At 32.1% G+C, this 12,596-nt stretch overlaps 1 protein-coding gene across 4 annotated transcripts; it reads left to right on the top strand.

Moving 5' to 3' along the window:
- The first annotated feature begins 7,156 nt into the window (after window positions 1–7,156).
- LOC112028606 (peptidyl-prolyl cis-trans isomerase PASTICCINO1) lies at window positions 7,157–12,175 on the top strand. 4 transcript variants are annotated; one of them, XR_010625670.1, is made up of 9 exons: window positions 7,157–7,306; window positions 7,689–7,783; window positions 8,236–8,319; window positions 8,614–8,683; window positions 9,125–9,256; window positions 9,636–9,758; window positions 10,229–10,261; window positions 11,343–11,427; window positions 11,738–11,850. XR_010625670.1 is itself a non-coding variant. In XM_065765143.1 (8 exons), exons 2-8 carry the CDS (start codon window positions 7,704–7,706, stop codon window positions 11,855–11,857), a joined length of 642 nt encoding a protein of 213 aa, XP_065621215.1. In that variant the 5' UTR covers window positions 7,157–7,306; window positions 7,689–7,703; the 3' UTR covers window positions 11,858–12,175. The 4 variants fall into 4 exon arrangements, 1 of the variants encoding a protein (XP_065621215.1); XR_010625668.1 differs by having other exon boundaries at window positions 11,156–11,427; window positions 11,738–11,776; XR_010625669.1 differs by having other exon boundaries at window positions 7,656–7,783; window positions 11,156–11,427; window positions 11,738–11,776.
- The last annotated feature ends 421 nt before the right edge of the window (window positions 12,176–12,596 follow it).

Genomic DNA, 12,596 nt, shown 5'->3' with positions numbered 1-12,596 from the left:
TGCCGCCATCGAACACCCAAATGAAAAAATTCACTAATTCATCCAAAAAAAAAAAAAAGATGAAAAAATTCACTGACCTAACAACACACCATTTTCACCACAAAATAACACCATAAATGATGACACAAATCCAGAAAAATTAAGCCAAAACAACGAACAACCAAATGAAAAAAATTCACTAATTCATCAAAAAAAAAAAAAGAAAAAATTCACTGACCCGACAACACACCATTTTTCACCACAAAATAACACCATAAATGATGACACAAACCCAGAAAAATTAAGCCAAAACAACGAACACCCAAATGAAAAAAAAATCACTAATTCATTAAAAAAAAAAAAAAAATCACTGCCCTGAAGTGGATCGGCTGGGACGGCGAGGTCTGAGGCGGTCTGAGAGAGATGGGCGGCTGGGACGACTCGGTTTGAGAGAGATGGGCAGCTGGGACAGCTCGGTCTGAGGCGATCGGCGGCTGGGACGGCGAGGTTTAAGGCGGTTTGAGAAAGATAGGTGGCTGGGACGGCTCGGTCTGAGGCGAGTGGCGGCTGTGACGGCGGTGGGCTTCGGCTGGGACAGCGTCAGTCAGCTTAAGAGATGGTGAGATGGTGAGAGTGAACTTGAGAGTTTCAGAGAGGTGAGAGCTTGAGAGTGATGAGAGAGAGGACGGTGAACTGAAGAATAAAAGAAAGAAAAAATAAATAAACAACCAAGTATTATTTTAATTGGGAGTGCTGAATAATTTTTTTTTTTTTTTTTTTAGATGACTGCTACAGTGCACATAGATGTGCACTGTAGCAGTTCAGCTAAAAATTATTGCTATGCCTCCACTGCTGCGCGGCTCTTTTTGGTATTTTGGTGGAGCTAAAATAGCATTATAGCTATTTAGCTCCACTGCTGCAAATGCTAGGGAGAAGTTGCTAGGTTCACCGGGTGTACTAAAGGTCCTCTTTAACATTTTAACTAATAAAATATTATTATTTATACAAATATTATATTATCTGGTAATTTTTATTTTTTATGCTAATTTGGAAATTCACTCATATATTTACATAAATGATATTAACTCATTAGTTGGGAGGACTACGTAAGCATTCTTTCTGATGGACCTAATAATTTTTGGACATTAAGACTATATCACCTACCTGTTATTTTTATATTAATTAAATCAATTAATATCACCTACACATCTTAGTTCAACATGCTAAGAACGGTATTGATTTCGTAATTTGAATAAAGGAAAATTCTATTATTATTGAGTCAGTTTTGGCTCAAGATATATTGTTTTTATTTTTTTCTTTATAAAGTTTTTTAATTATAATGTTTGAAAAAATAAAAAAAATAAAATCAGTTTTAATCTATGGGTCCACAAGGTGCAAGGGGCTCCTTTCTCTCCGGATATGAGGGGTTCCTATTCAATGGTTGCTCAACAAACCAACAAATTAACCAACCAACCAACCAACCACCAACCCACCTCCACGCCTATTTTTTGGACTAATATACTCCGTGAATTAATAATTGGTGATTCTATTCTATTGATAGTGAGGTGGTTGATGTTGGCAGATTTAGTAGCTAGTTTGCTATCGGCAAGGCAGTGCTATATCAGAGTCCGGCTTTCTTTCCCATTGTGTCCTCCAATGTCAGGAGGTTTATACTTTGTAGTTTAATGGTATTAAAGGTTTTTCTTTGTAAAGAGAATTAAGTATCAATCTCAATGAGTTGGTTAAGAAGTTCTTAACGCCTCATAATATTCATAAGTTTTTGGATTCGAAATATTTTGATAGTATCTTGGGGCTACATTCATGAGATTCCTTTTTGTAATAATCTAGTATATATGGAATGGGGCCTACATACATCCGAGAAAATAATTAAATACTAAAAAATGTCTAAATACACATATCTGGCAAAAAAAAAGAAGAAGAAAAGGAATTAAATATTGAATCTCTCCAATTACTCTCACATTTATTAAAAGAAAATTAATTATTATGGTTGTGTCTAATGGTTAATTTCTCTCTATGTTAAGTTGTTATGATCTCTTTACGTCATGGTTATATGTTACCCTTTATTAAAAATACTAGTATGTAATGCATTTTAGTGGTATTATTGATGTTATTTTGAGCTATTAAACATATAGGACAGAGTTCAACTAGGACACTTGGAGGTACTAAAATAGTTTTTACTTGCAATTTTCATGATATTGGTTACGCCAAGTTTCTCATTATATTGCTATTACATGTATAATTTTGAAAATTACTATTGGATACTACATATACAATATTAATTCACAATTATTGTTAGTGAAATTCTACTAAATACAACACGAAATAATATAATAAATTGGTCAAATAGTATCTTCTAAATTGAATGTGAATAAGTGCATGTAATAGTTTAGCTCAATTATAGTTTGTTACGTTCAATATCTTCATATACAAAATATATGAATAAAAATAGTATAAAAAATATGCTCATTAGTTTAGAGAAAAAATAACAACAAAAATATAAATAATTTAATTTATATGGAAAGCTAACAAAAGTAAAATCCAATTTTGATTCTAATTGAACTCTCTCTCTCTCTCTCTCTCTCTCTCTCTNAAAAACAAAAAAATGGCGCATAAATATAAAATCATTCAAACACTCTCTTCCTCTAATTTTATATATATAGTTAAATATATGATTAGGTTTTTTATGGTTTATTTATAGGGACTGGCTCCCCTCCCGTTAAAGGCCTCCCATTATCTCCCCTTTTTACACTGATGAGAAACACGTGGCTAATAAAATATCAGAAGGTCCAAATCAAACCAACTCAAAATATAGTTTCTCTCTTTCCCAAACCCGAACCCAAGCCCTTCAGCAGCCTTCATTTAGATCTTCTGCTAAAACATTTGAAACTTTGATGTTAGAACTAGATGTTATAAGAAGATCTAGATCTAGAATTGAGGGATTTTTCATCATTATCTATCGAAGTCACTAGGATTTTCTCACTTGGAAAAATTGCTTCAGGTACGAAGCTCATGTATTAAAAGTACACAAGTTTCGGCGAAAAGTTCTAATTTTAACATCAAAGTTAAAAAAAAAAAAAAAAAAAAAAAACCCTCTTTTATCTCACTATTCTTCATCTCATTAGAAAGTTCACTTGGTAATTTTAATTCTTTGTTTCTATTCCAAATTCCACACTTTGCACTGTTTGGTCTTTGAGAGAGTGTAAGAAAATATTGAAAATTTGAAATCTTGAAGCTTTTATTCTAAAATGGAAGTTAATTTTTATCTGGTTAGATTTTTTTTTCTTTCATATGTTTACTTAAAACCCAGATGGAGCATCGAATAGGAATAGCCATGTTTTGTAAAATTCACCTACCCAAGTTTTTTCTTTTAAATCTCAAATTTTAAAAACTAAAGCAAGGAAAATGTTGGAATTAGATTACATTTTCCTCAGTTCCTCGGTATCAATCGGTGGCCACTTTGACAGCTTTGACACCATTCCTATGGATTCTCACTGTCTGTTGCCAAGGGTATTGTTGAATGGGCGATGATTTCCAAGTTTAGCAAGAACTGTGGAGAAGGATTTGGGTTGGTTTGAGAAGAAGAGAGAAAAAATTTGTTTTGATGTGGCTTCCTTTTGACCCTTAGATTTTTTATTAGCGACGTGTTTCTCATCAGTGTAAAAACAAGAGATAAAGGGAGGCTTTTTAACAGGAGGGGAGCCGGTCCCTTATTTATATTGGACTCCTCTTTTTCTACACTAAATTAACTCATTCAGTACAAAAATTAAAAAAAGAAGAAGATTAGATGAGACATGTGGTGCATAATTAAACTCTAATTGAAATCCAATTTTCATACTAAATTAACTTACTTAGCACAAAAATTTAAAAACTTAAATTAGATAGAACACATGGTGCAAAATTAGATTCTAATTGAATTCCAATTTGAAATTTAATTAGATTTTTTCTCGGCTTTACCTGTTAATATATATATAGATTTGAAAATTACATAATTCACTGATGTCAAAGTAAAACTTAAATTTGTTTTAAAAATTTAATTTAATCCATTAACTTTCTAAATTACTTCAATTCACACTTTCAAGGAAAAAATATCAAGTGAAATTTAGATATGTGGTGATTAAAACCTATCTACATGCAAAAAAAAAAAATCATTCCATATAAAATTATAAAACTTTTGGTAAACTATATGAGATTTGTGAAATTATGTAATATATATTAGAACAGGCCAAGTCATATAGCAATGATTCAAAACACTTCTTTTTATACTATTTTAGTCACTACGAATGTCCAGTGCAATGGGATGTGTTTATTTTTGTGAGATTAATAAAAATCTCTCTTATAATTTAGTATAATTTCTCTTATAATTTCTAGGGGGGTGGAAAATGGATATAACTCAGCAGTAGTGTTACGTTGACATGGTGGAGCCAATAAAATCCTACCAAATGGGAAGATAGTTGGAGAGGTGTTTTTTTTGGAGGAAGTACACGTTATAGTTAGGCAAAGCAGATGCTCTCTCTTTTTTATTAAATTTGTTTTTTCTCCTTACGTTATGCAGTCCATTATAAAAATACATTAAATTAGATGTGGTTGTTCAAAGTGAAACTTGATTAGTTATGTTTCCACAAAAAAAAAAAAAAACTTTGCTTAAAGTTCATTATTTGTTTTATATTATTTTAATAAATAACCACAATTTTTCTCAAAAAAAAAAAAACCATAATTACCCTTGCATACCTTTAGTGCGATGGTCACTCCACAAGTATAAGTGGGAGGTAAGGGCTCAAGTTCAAATCTCCAAGAGGGAGCTTCACATACATATACACTTAGATTAGGATAGAGTATAATTTTTATCTTGTATCAAAAAATAAATAACCATAATTATTTTTAATAATAAAAGTTGGATCCTACACGTTGTGTTTGCACTGTATGATTCAACGTAAGTAGTAAAGTTGCAGGACATAATTTCTTCATATAACTTATTATAGGTACCTTAAATTTTTAACACAATTTACTTTAAGTGAAAATCTATTTTAAATATTTTTTTAAAGTAAAAATAATAGTCCAATTTAAATTAAAAAATCAAAAGTCTAAAGAAATTTAATAAGAGTTGAATTTTTTATAATGTTTGTCCTATGTATCAAAATGCTTCATAACGTCTCAAATGTATTAATTTACTTCATAACCTTTTTCTTTGTATCAAAATAATCTTTACCATTAACTAGTGCATAAAAAAAGCTAACGTGGTTAATTGGGAATATCGTTAATGCATATCAGATTTTAATAGCGTCTAACACTTAAAAACTTTTTATTTATTATTATGGTTATGCAGTTTTACAATCTTATTGGATGTCTTGGACACCCGGCCTCCATGGCTTTGCATTAATTTCATCTGGATTTGGTTCTCATTTCTCAGTCATCGATCTTAGTTCCGGTCCCTCCATTATATATTTATATTTCAACTCAATCAATTCAAACATATGGACTACAATTGCGTGAGATGGCAAAATTGGCAACGACTTCAATTCACTAAGGTAAGAAGCAAAACCACTTGTTGGACACACGCACAAGGAGCATGAACCAGTCAACTTCCACCGTCTGAGATTTGAGTTAGCTCAATTATTAAGTTCTTTTGTTCTTAAATAAAGAATTTGTGGTTTAATTATTGTCTACGCTAAACTAAAATAGTACCTTGGTCTAAATTAATATTTTAATCTGATAATAAATAACAATCATAAAAAGTCGACACTAAAAATTAAAATTAAAACTCTCATTAAAAGGAAAAAAAGAAAAAAAAAAAAAAGGTATGCTCGAAATATAAAACTTTTAAAATAAATATAATACTTCTTGAATGCAATTAATTAAAAATAGAAGATTTTTTTTTTTTTTTTTTTTTTGGGTTAAAAGGCAGCAGAAGTATTTTAATTTCATCTGGATTTGGTTCTCATTTCTCACTCATCGATCTTAGTTCCGGTCCCTCCATTATATATTTATATTTCAACTCAATCAATTCAAACATATGGACTACAATTGCGTGAGATGGCAAAATTGGCAACGACTTCAATTCACTAAGGTAAGAAGCAAAACCACTTGTTGGACACGCGCACAAGGAGCATGAACCAGTCAACTTCTACCGTCTGAGATTTGAGTTAGCTCAATTATTAAGTTCTTTTGTTCTTAAATAAAGAATTTGTGGTTTAATTATTGTCTACGCTAAACTAAAATAGTACCTTAGTCTAAATTAATATTTTAATCTGATAATAAATAACAATCATAAAAAGTCGACACTAAAAATTAAAATTAAAACTCTCATTAAAAGGAAAAAAAGAAAAAAAAAAAGGTATGCTCGAAATATAAAACTTTAAAAATAAATATAATACTTCTTGAATGCAATTAATTAAAAATAGAAGATTTTTTTTTTTTTTTGGGTTAAAAGGCAGCAGAAGTATTGGCAGACCCTTTAGGCTCCGCTTGAGAGTTCATAAGGGAATGGAATGGAATGGAATGAAATAATCATAAGGGAATAAAAAGGAATGGAATGGAATGAAATGTATTTAAGTAAGAGAAAGGAATGGAAAAGAATTGAATGGAATGAAATTAAGTAACTTTGTTTGGATGTTTTAAAATAAAGGAATGGAAATGAATGAAAATGAATGGAATGTAAGTAATCTTGTTTGGGAGCAACATGGAGGGAACAGAATGGAATCATTTTATGACAATATTACTATTAAACCCCTATTTTAAAATAAAGGGTTGAATATATAGGGGTATTTTAGGAGTTTTAGTAAAAAAATTATTAAATTTAATTCTATTCCCTTCCATTCCTCCCAATTTCGGGGGGAATGAAAATTTGAGGTTTAAAGGGAATAGAAAAGAATTGGTGTTCTCTCCTACTCATTCCATTTCCTCCCACTTAAACTCCCAAACAAGGGAATAGATCCATTAAAACTCCCAAACAAGAGAAGAGAAGAATATTCTAAAATTATTCTTTTTATTCATTTCTATTACATTCCATTCTCCCCTCTCAAGCAGAGCCTTAGAGCGTACAGACCCTTTGCATCAAAATCCAAAATATATTAAAAATAGAAGTTAAAAAAACAAGCCCAGTTTAACCTAAAAAAAAAAAAAAAAAAGCATAAAATCTTCCTTTATCCGATTCTTACCAAAAACACTATTCCTAAGGCTCTTCGCGCTTTTTATTTATCATTTGGTTAGTTAGAAACTGAAGCTACTGGATATATTGGTTTTACAAAATCAACTACTTTGCTGCGTCAATCGGGTCCCGATTTGTCTTCTTCAACTTTCTGAATTTCAGGTAATACTCATTTCAGTTCTTCTCCGATTCGAATTCTTTCTCGGTATGATTATCCCTTCTGTTTGGTTACCGAGAAAACCGAGGCAAATGAACGAAATCACCAACCATTTGAATAATGCTATGCTATGCTAAATGAAAATTGTTGCTCAGTCACAGTGAGCTCCTATAGTACTCAAAAAGTATGGAAAGAGGCTTTCGTTTAGCTTTCTATGCAAGTGAAACACTTAGGGTTTCGTGTTGTTTCTGATCTATTAATTTGCTATATGTTTATTCTATATTGAACTTAGTTATAACTATCTTGGACTTTTGAGCTCAATTCACTGTGTAACCTCTTCTAATCAAAATCTAGGTCCTTGATACTACACTGTCCTCAATTTTACAGTCACAGTGATTGGCTATGGCTATGGCTGTAGATGAAGATGCAGAACAGGAAGTTACACCACAGAACAAGAAATCACCTACTGAGGATGAGAAGAGGTACATATATATGAATCGTGTTCCATGTGACATTACATTACTCCGTTATTTTTCATTGAAGTACTTTGATAAATCTATTGCTGGATTACATTATCTCGTATCAAGATGATTAGAGATTAGTAATCTATCTCATTATAAACTTTTTAAATTTTAAGTTTTTAAAACTTTAAAATAATTATTAACAAAACATGAATTTGTGGAACGGATAAAAATTGCAACTGATTATCAAAAAATTTGTCATACATATTAAGAGCAACTAAATTATGTAATCCAACTGTTGGGTTTTCAAAATACAAATCCTATAAAGAGCTATGGACAGGTGTAACATTGCAAAGAGTTACACCATATATAACTTGATCCTTGCCTAATTATTTATGTCTTCATGATAAAGAATATTTTTGAGTGAAATTTGGTTTTTTAATTTTTATTTATTTTTAATTTGTGACGAAAAGGAGAAAGAAAATTGTGCCTGGAAGTTTGATGAAAGCTCTGATAAGACCTGGTGGGGGTGATCAAGGCCTTAAGATGGTGATCAGGTATTCATTTGTTTATTTATTCATTTTGCTCTAGTTGTGCTTGATCACTCTTTTTAATCTTAAATGTTTGTGACTGGTTTAACAGGCAGTACTATATATGCTCAATTTGGGCATCTCAGTGGCAGTAAATGATTTAGTTTTATAAATTTAGAACCTGTTTAGTGGAAATTCTTGCAATTGGAATGGTGTCTTATACTACTCGAGTGGCTGTATTATCATTGGGAACTTAGGCTTTTGGAGGTTATAGTTGGGAAGTGAAGTGAGATATCTAAAGTTGGATTTTAAATTTTGTAGGTCATGTATCATTGCACCATTCGAACACTGGATGGAGTTGTTGTTGAATCTACTAGATCAGAAAATGAAGGTCAGTATGATTTTATGCGTCTAAGTACATTCTGGTTAAACTAGAAAAACACTTTTATCTATTTTCCTGGTTATATGGCATATTTCTTTTGAAAATTTATAGCCATTCTATCCTATACCCACTGATGCCAACATGATCAGGTAATTTTGTATCATCTCACTTAGGCTGCTCTATACTCTTGTGATCGGTGTACAAAACACATTATTAATTATGGATTTAACCCTTGCATTTGAGTTCTTTGCTCCATGCTTTAGGGTTCCCCCCCCTCCCCCCCTCTCCAAAGGCATCTTTAACATATTTCTAGTTAACTTTATGTAATTGTGTTTGTTACTTCTTGTCAAAGAAAGTTGTCCATTGGCCTCCCACAATATCGAGAATTCCTACTTTAATAATTAGGCCCTTACCAAATTGATTTCAATGTTAAAATGCCTTCTGCTACAGTTATTGGCTGGAAATATTTACTTCTACATGACAGGCAGAGGTACCCCAATAAGACATGTTTTGGGCAAAAGCAAGATGATAGTGGGATTGCTAGAAGGCATTCCAACATTGTTAAAGGGTGAAGTGGCAATGGTAATGTTTTCTTAGTTTCCTGAACTCTCTTTTATATCACAAAAGAATTGGAAAAAGATATGGCAAAGAATGGAACAAATTAGTCATTATGTTATTTACACATTGCATATTTACAGAAAAGCATGTGGCTTTTTTTAATCAGTTAAATTTTCATTTTTAGCTGGCATATCTGACAATTTTTATTTTCGTTTCCTCGAAAAGGACCTTCTACAACGGACAATTTTAATTCAAAAAAAGAAAAGAAAAATACAGAATTTGTTTGGGGATGAAAATTAAGTTTATTGATAGTTTGATTACACTGGTATATTTTACTTTATCAGAAACGAAAAATTATGCTTTGTATACTTTTACTTACTACAAGGTTGTAATGTTGTTTCAGTTCAAGATGAAACCTCAAGTGCACTATGGTGAGGATGATTGTCCAGTTTCGGTTGTCAATGAATTTCTGAAGGATGATGAACTTCATTTTGAGATTGAGATGATAGATTTCTTCAAAGCCAAGGCAAGAGTGTCCACTTTCAATTCTTTATCATAGGCATGATGCATGTTATTCACCTTTAAAATCATAACATTTTGAACTGTACTTTTGGCACACCACACCTGTCGATTTCACATTTACATGGGGTTATTATTTTTCAATTTCAATTCTATTCATTGGAATTTATTTAAGATCACTGACCTCCAATTGGTGGGCCTTCATATCTGAAATCCATATTGGTATATCTTGACCAACATTGTACCTAATTTTGATATTTTAGATCTAAGGAGTAGTTTAATAATGGTATCCAACTTTCATGAAGATTCCCTTTGGTGTTCCTCTCTAACAACACACACACACACACACGTGTGTTTCCTCACAGCTCCATTTTCTGTCTTTCTGTCGTAGTCTACCTTTGAAGAAAAAAACATTGCATCTAACTTCTCCTTAAAATTTAGGTCTAATCCTGATTTTGTTAATGTGTTGATTTTCAGGTAGTAAGTGATGATTTGGGAGCTGTGAAGAAGGTATTGGCAACCATATTATGAATTGTTGCATTACTGTAATTTTTTATTATGTTAGGTTCTGTTTGGTTGGGGGGATGGGAAAAGTGCGGGAATAGAAATAATATTTTGTTTTACCTGGTGTGTTTGGTTGGGGGGATGAAAATGTGGAGAGATGGAAAACTCTTTTGCTTGGTTGAGAAGAAAAAAAATGAGAGGATAGAAAATGTAGTTCGTATAAATTTACTCTCATGCTCATATTGCATAAAAAAAAAAGGTTCATAAAGAAATTAAAAAAACTTACATGGTGGTTAAAAAAAAAAAATGCATAGTGTTAAAAAAAAAAAAAAAACACTACTCACGTTCACGTACAATGGAGGGAAGGGAGAGGCGCCCCTTAGGCAGTTATATTGTGAATCTGATATGCTTTCAAATGATGAAAACAGTGAAAATTTCATTAAGATTTATCTCCTTCACTATTTTGTCTGTATAAGAAGGTTGTCTCTATTCTGTTGGATGCTCACTGCAAGCTTTTGAATTTGTGTATGTTTTTTAACTTCCTCTTTTAGTTCACTATAATGATTACCTGTTCTGAATTGTTACTTTGCCTCATTATTCTTATATTGAATTGAAAGGAGAATCCTGAGGACATTCTTATCTGCTATATTATATTTTCTTGTTAGATCATAGATTTGAGGGAACAAAAATTCAATATGGTCAACGAGTTTTTCATTAATTATTTTAATAAATGTTTCGCACCAAATGAAAATAAAAAATACATTTAGTGGATATTCTGTATTTTGTTATATTCATGATTTTAATCGGCTGTCTGGAAAAAGAAATGTGATGGCAATATCACCTTTTATTTTTGGGTAAGTATGCAATAACTATAGTGTTAAGAGACTCCTACATGAACAGGTAATAAATGAAGGGCAGGGTTGGGCATCACCAAGGGATCCTTATGAAGTAAAAGCTTGGGAGGAACTTATTCCTGCCCATATATATACGTGTGTGTGTGTGTCACGTGTGTGTATTTGCTGCTGTGTTTATGTTAAACTGCCAATTGGAATGCTTGAAGTATCTAGCGGAGTATGATTGTTTCCAGGATTTCTGCAAAGATTGGTGATGGAAAATTGATTCTGTCACATATGGAAGGAGAACCGTATTTCTTTACTTTTGGAAAATCTGAGGTGAGTAAGACATCTCTTGTAATTAACTTCTTTGATTTGCTTGGCGTGCTTGGTTTTCATAGTGAAATAATGTGCATTATTAGAATTTTCTGACGTGTGTAATATTTGCTGAGTTTTATATTTTTGATCTCTGTTTTAATTCAATATACTGTACTTATTTGTTGAAATAAGCTCAGGAAAATATTGAAGTTTTTAGCTGAGTAGAAAACTATCTCCATTGGCATAGCTTTAGATGAAACTGCTACTTTTCTGTCCACTAATTTATGCTCCTTTTCTATATGGTTTTCATCATTGCTCGTGTATAAATTAGGTACCTAAAGGTCTTGAGATGGGAATTGGAACAATGGCACGTGGAGAGAAGGCAGTAGCATATGTCACCAGGCAGTACCTGACTCAATCCCCATTGATCCCTGTGATAGTAAAGTTTTGAAGAAGTTCACTTTGAGGTGGAGCTTGTCCACTTTATTCAGGTCTGAGGTTCTTCCTCCTTGCAAATCATTGCATTCCTTAATCTATTGTATGTAAATCTTTGTTGTAACAGGAAGAGGTCTTGAACTTATAAGTCCTAAATTTGCAACCACTAAATAGTTTGGTGGATTGGAGTGATGTCTTTTCTTGCCAAGGTGTACATGTTTTAACAGGAACGATTTTTTTCCCTTTTTCTTGAATCTAATGAGTTGTTCAGAATATTTTGTCTTGTGCTTCAAGGTGAAAAATTAAATGATAAATATCCCCATTTTAGGTGAAATATTAGGCATTGTTTGGTAACTCTTTTGGTTTTAGAACAAAAAAGCTTCTCTGCTTGAAAAAAACATGTTTGGCTTAGATGTTCTTTGCAAACAGGTTTCAGAAAACAGAGTTGCAAAATCAGGGGAAAACGGTGAACATCTTTTTGATGTTTCTGAAAAATTTGGTATGGGAACACCTGAAAACACTGAGAAAACTTCTCACTTGAGTGCCCAGTGCAATTTACCATGTGTCATATGAAAATGCTCCTTGACTCCTTCCCTATCTTCTTGCCCTAATCAAGTAACCAACAAAGGTGAAGCTGCTCCTGTCGATTTCACCCTACACTCTTTCACACTCCTAGTGATTTTCCTTTATTTATTTTTTAATATCTTCTCCTCTTTCACCATAATATAGATTTAAATTGATTTCCACCCACCCCC

This window comes from Quercus suber, unplaced genomic scaffold (assembly GCF_002906115.3).
Source record: "Quercus suber isolate HL8 unplaced genomic scaffold, Cork oak 2.0 scaffold_610, whole genome shotgun sequence".
Taxonomy (NCBI): domain Eukaryota; kingdom Viridiplantae; phylum Streptophyta; class Magnoliopsida; order Fagales; family Fagaceae; genus Quercus; species Quercus suber.
This window is presented reverse-complemented; position numbering and strand designations above follow the sequence as displayed.

Coding starts and splice junctions, on each gene's coding strand:
- LOC112028606 (XM_065765143.1), top strand. CDS start 7,704: ATGGCTATGGCTGTAGATGAAGATGCAGAACAGGAAGTTACACCACAG. Junction 8,320..8,613: donor GGCCTTAAGATGGTGATCAG/GTATTCATTTGT, acceptor TAAATTTTGTAG/GTCATGTATCATTGCACCAT. Junction 10,262..11,737: donor ATTTGGGAGCTGTGAAGAAG/GTATTGGCAACC, acceptor TGTATAAATTAG/GTACCTAAAGGTCTTGAGAT.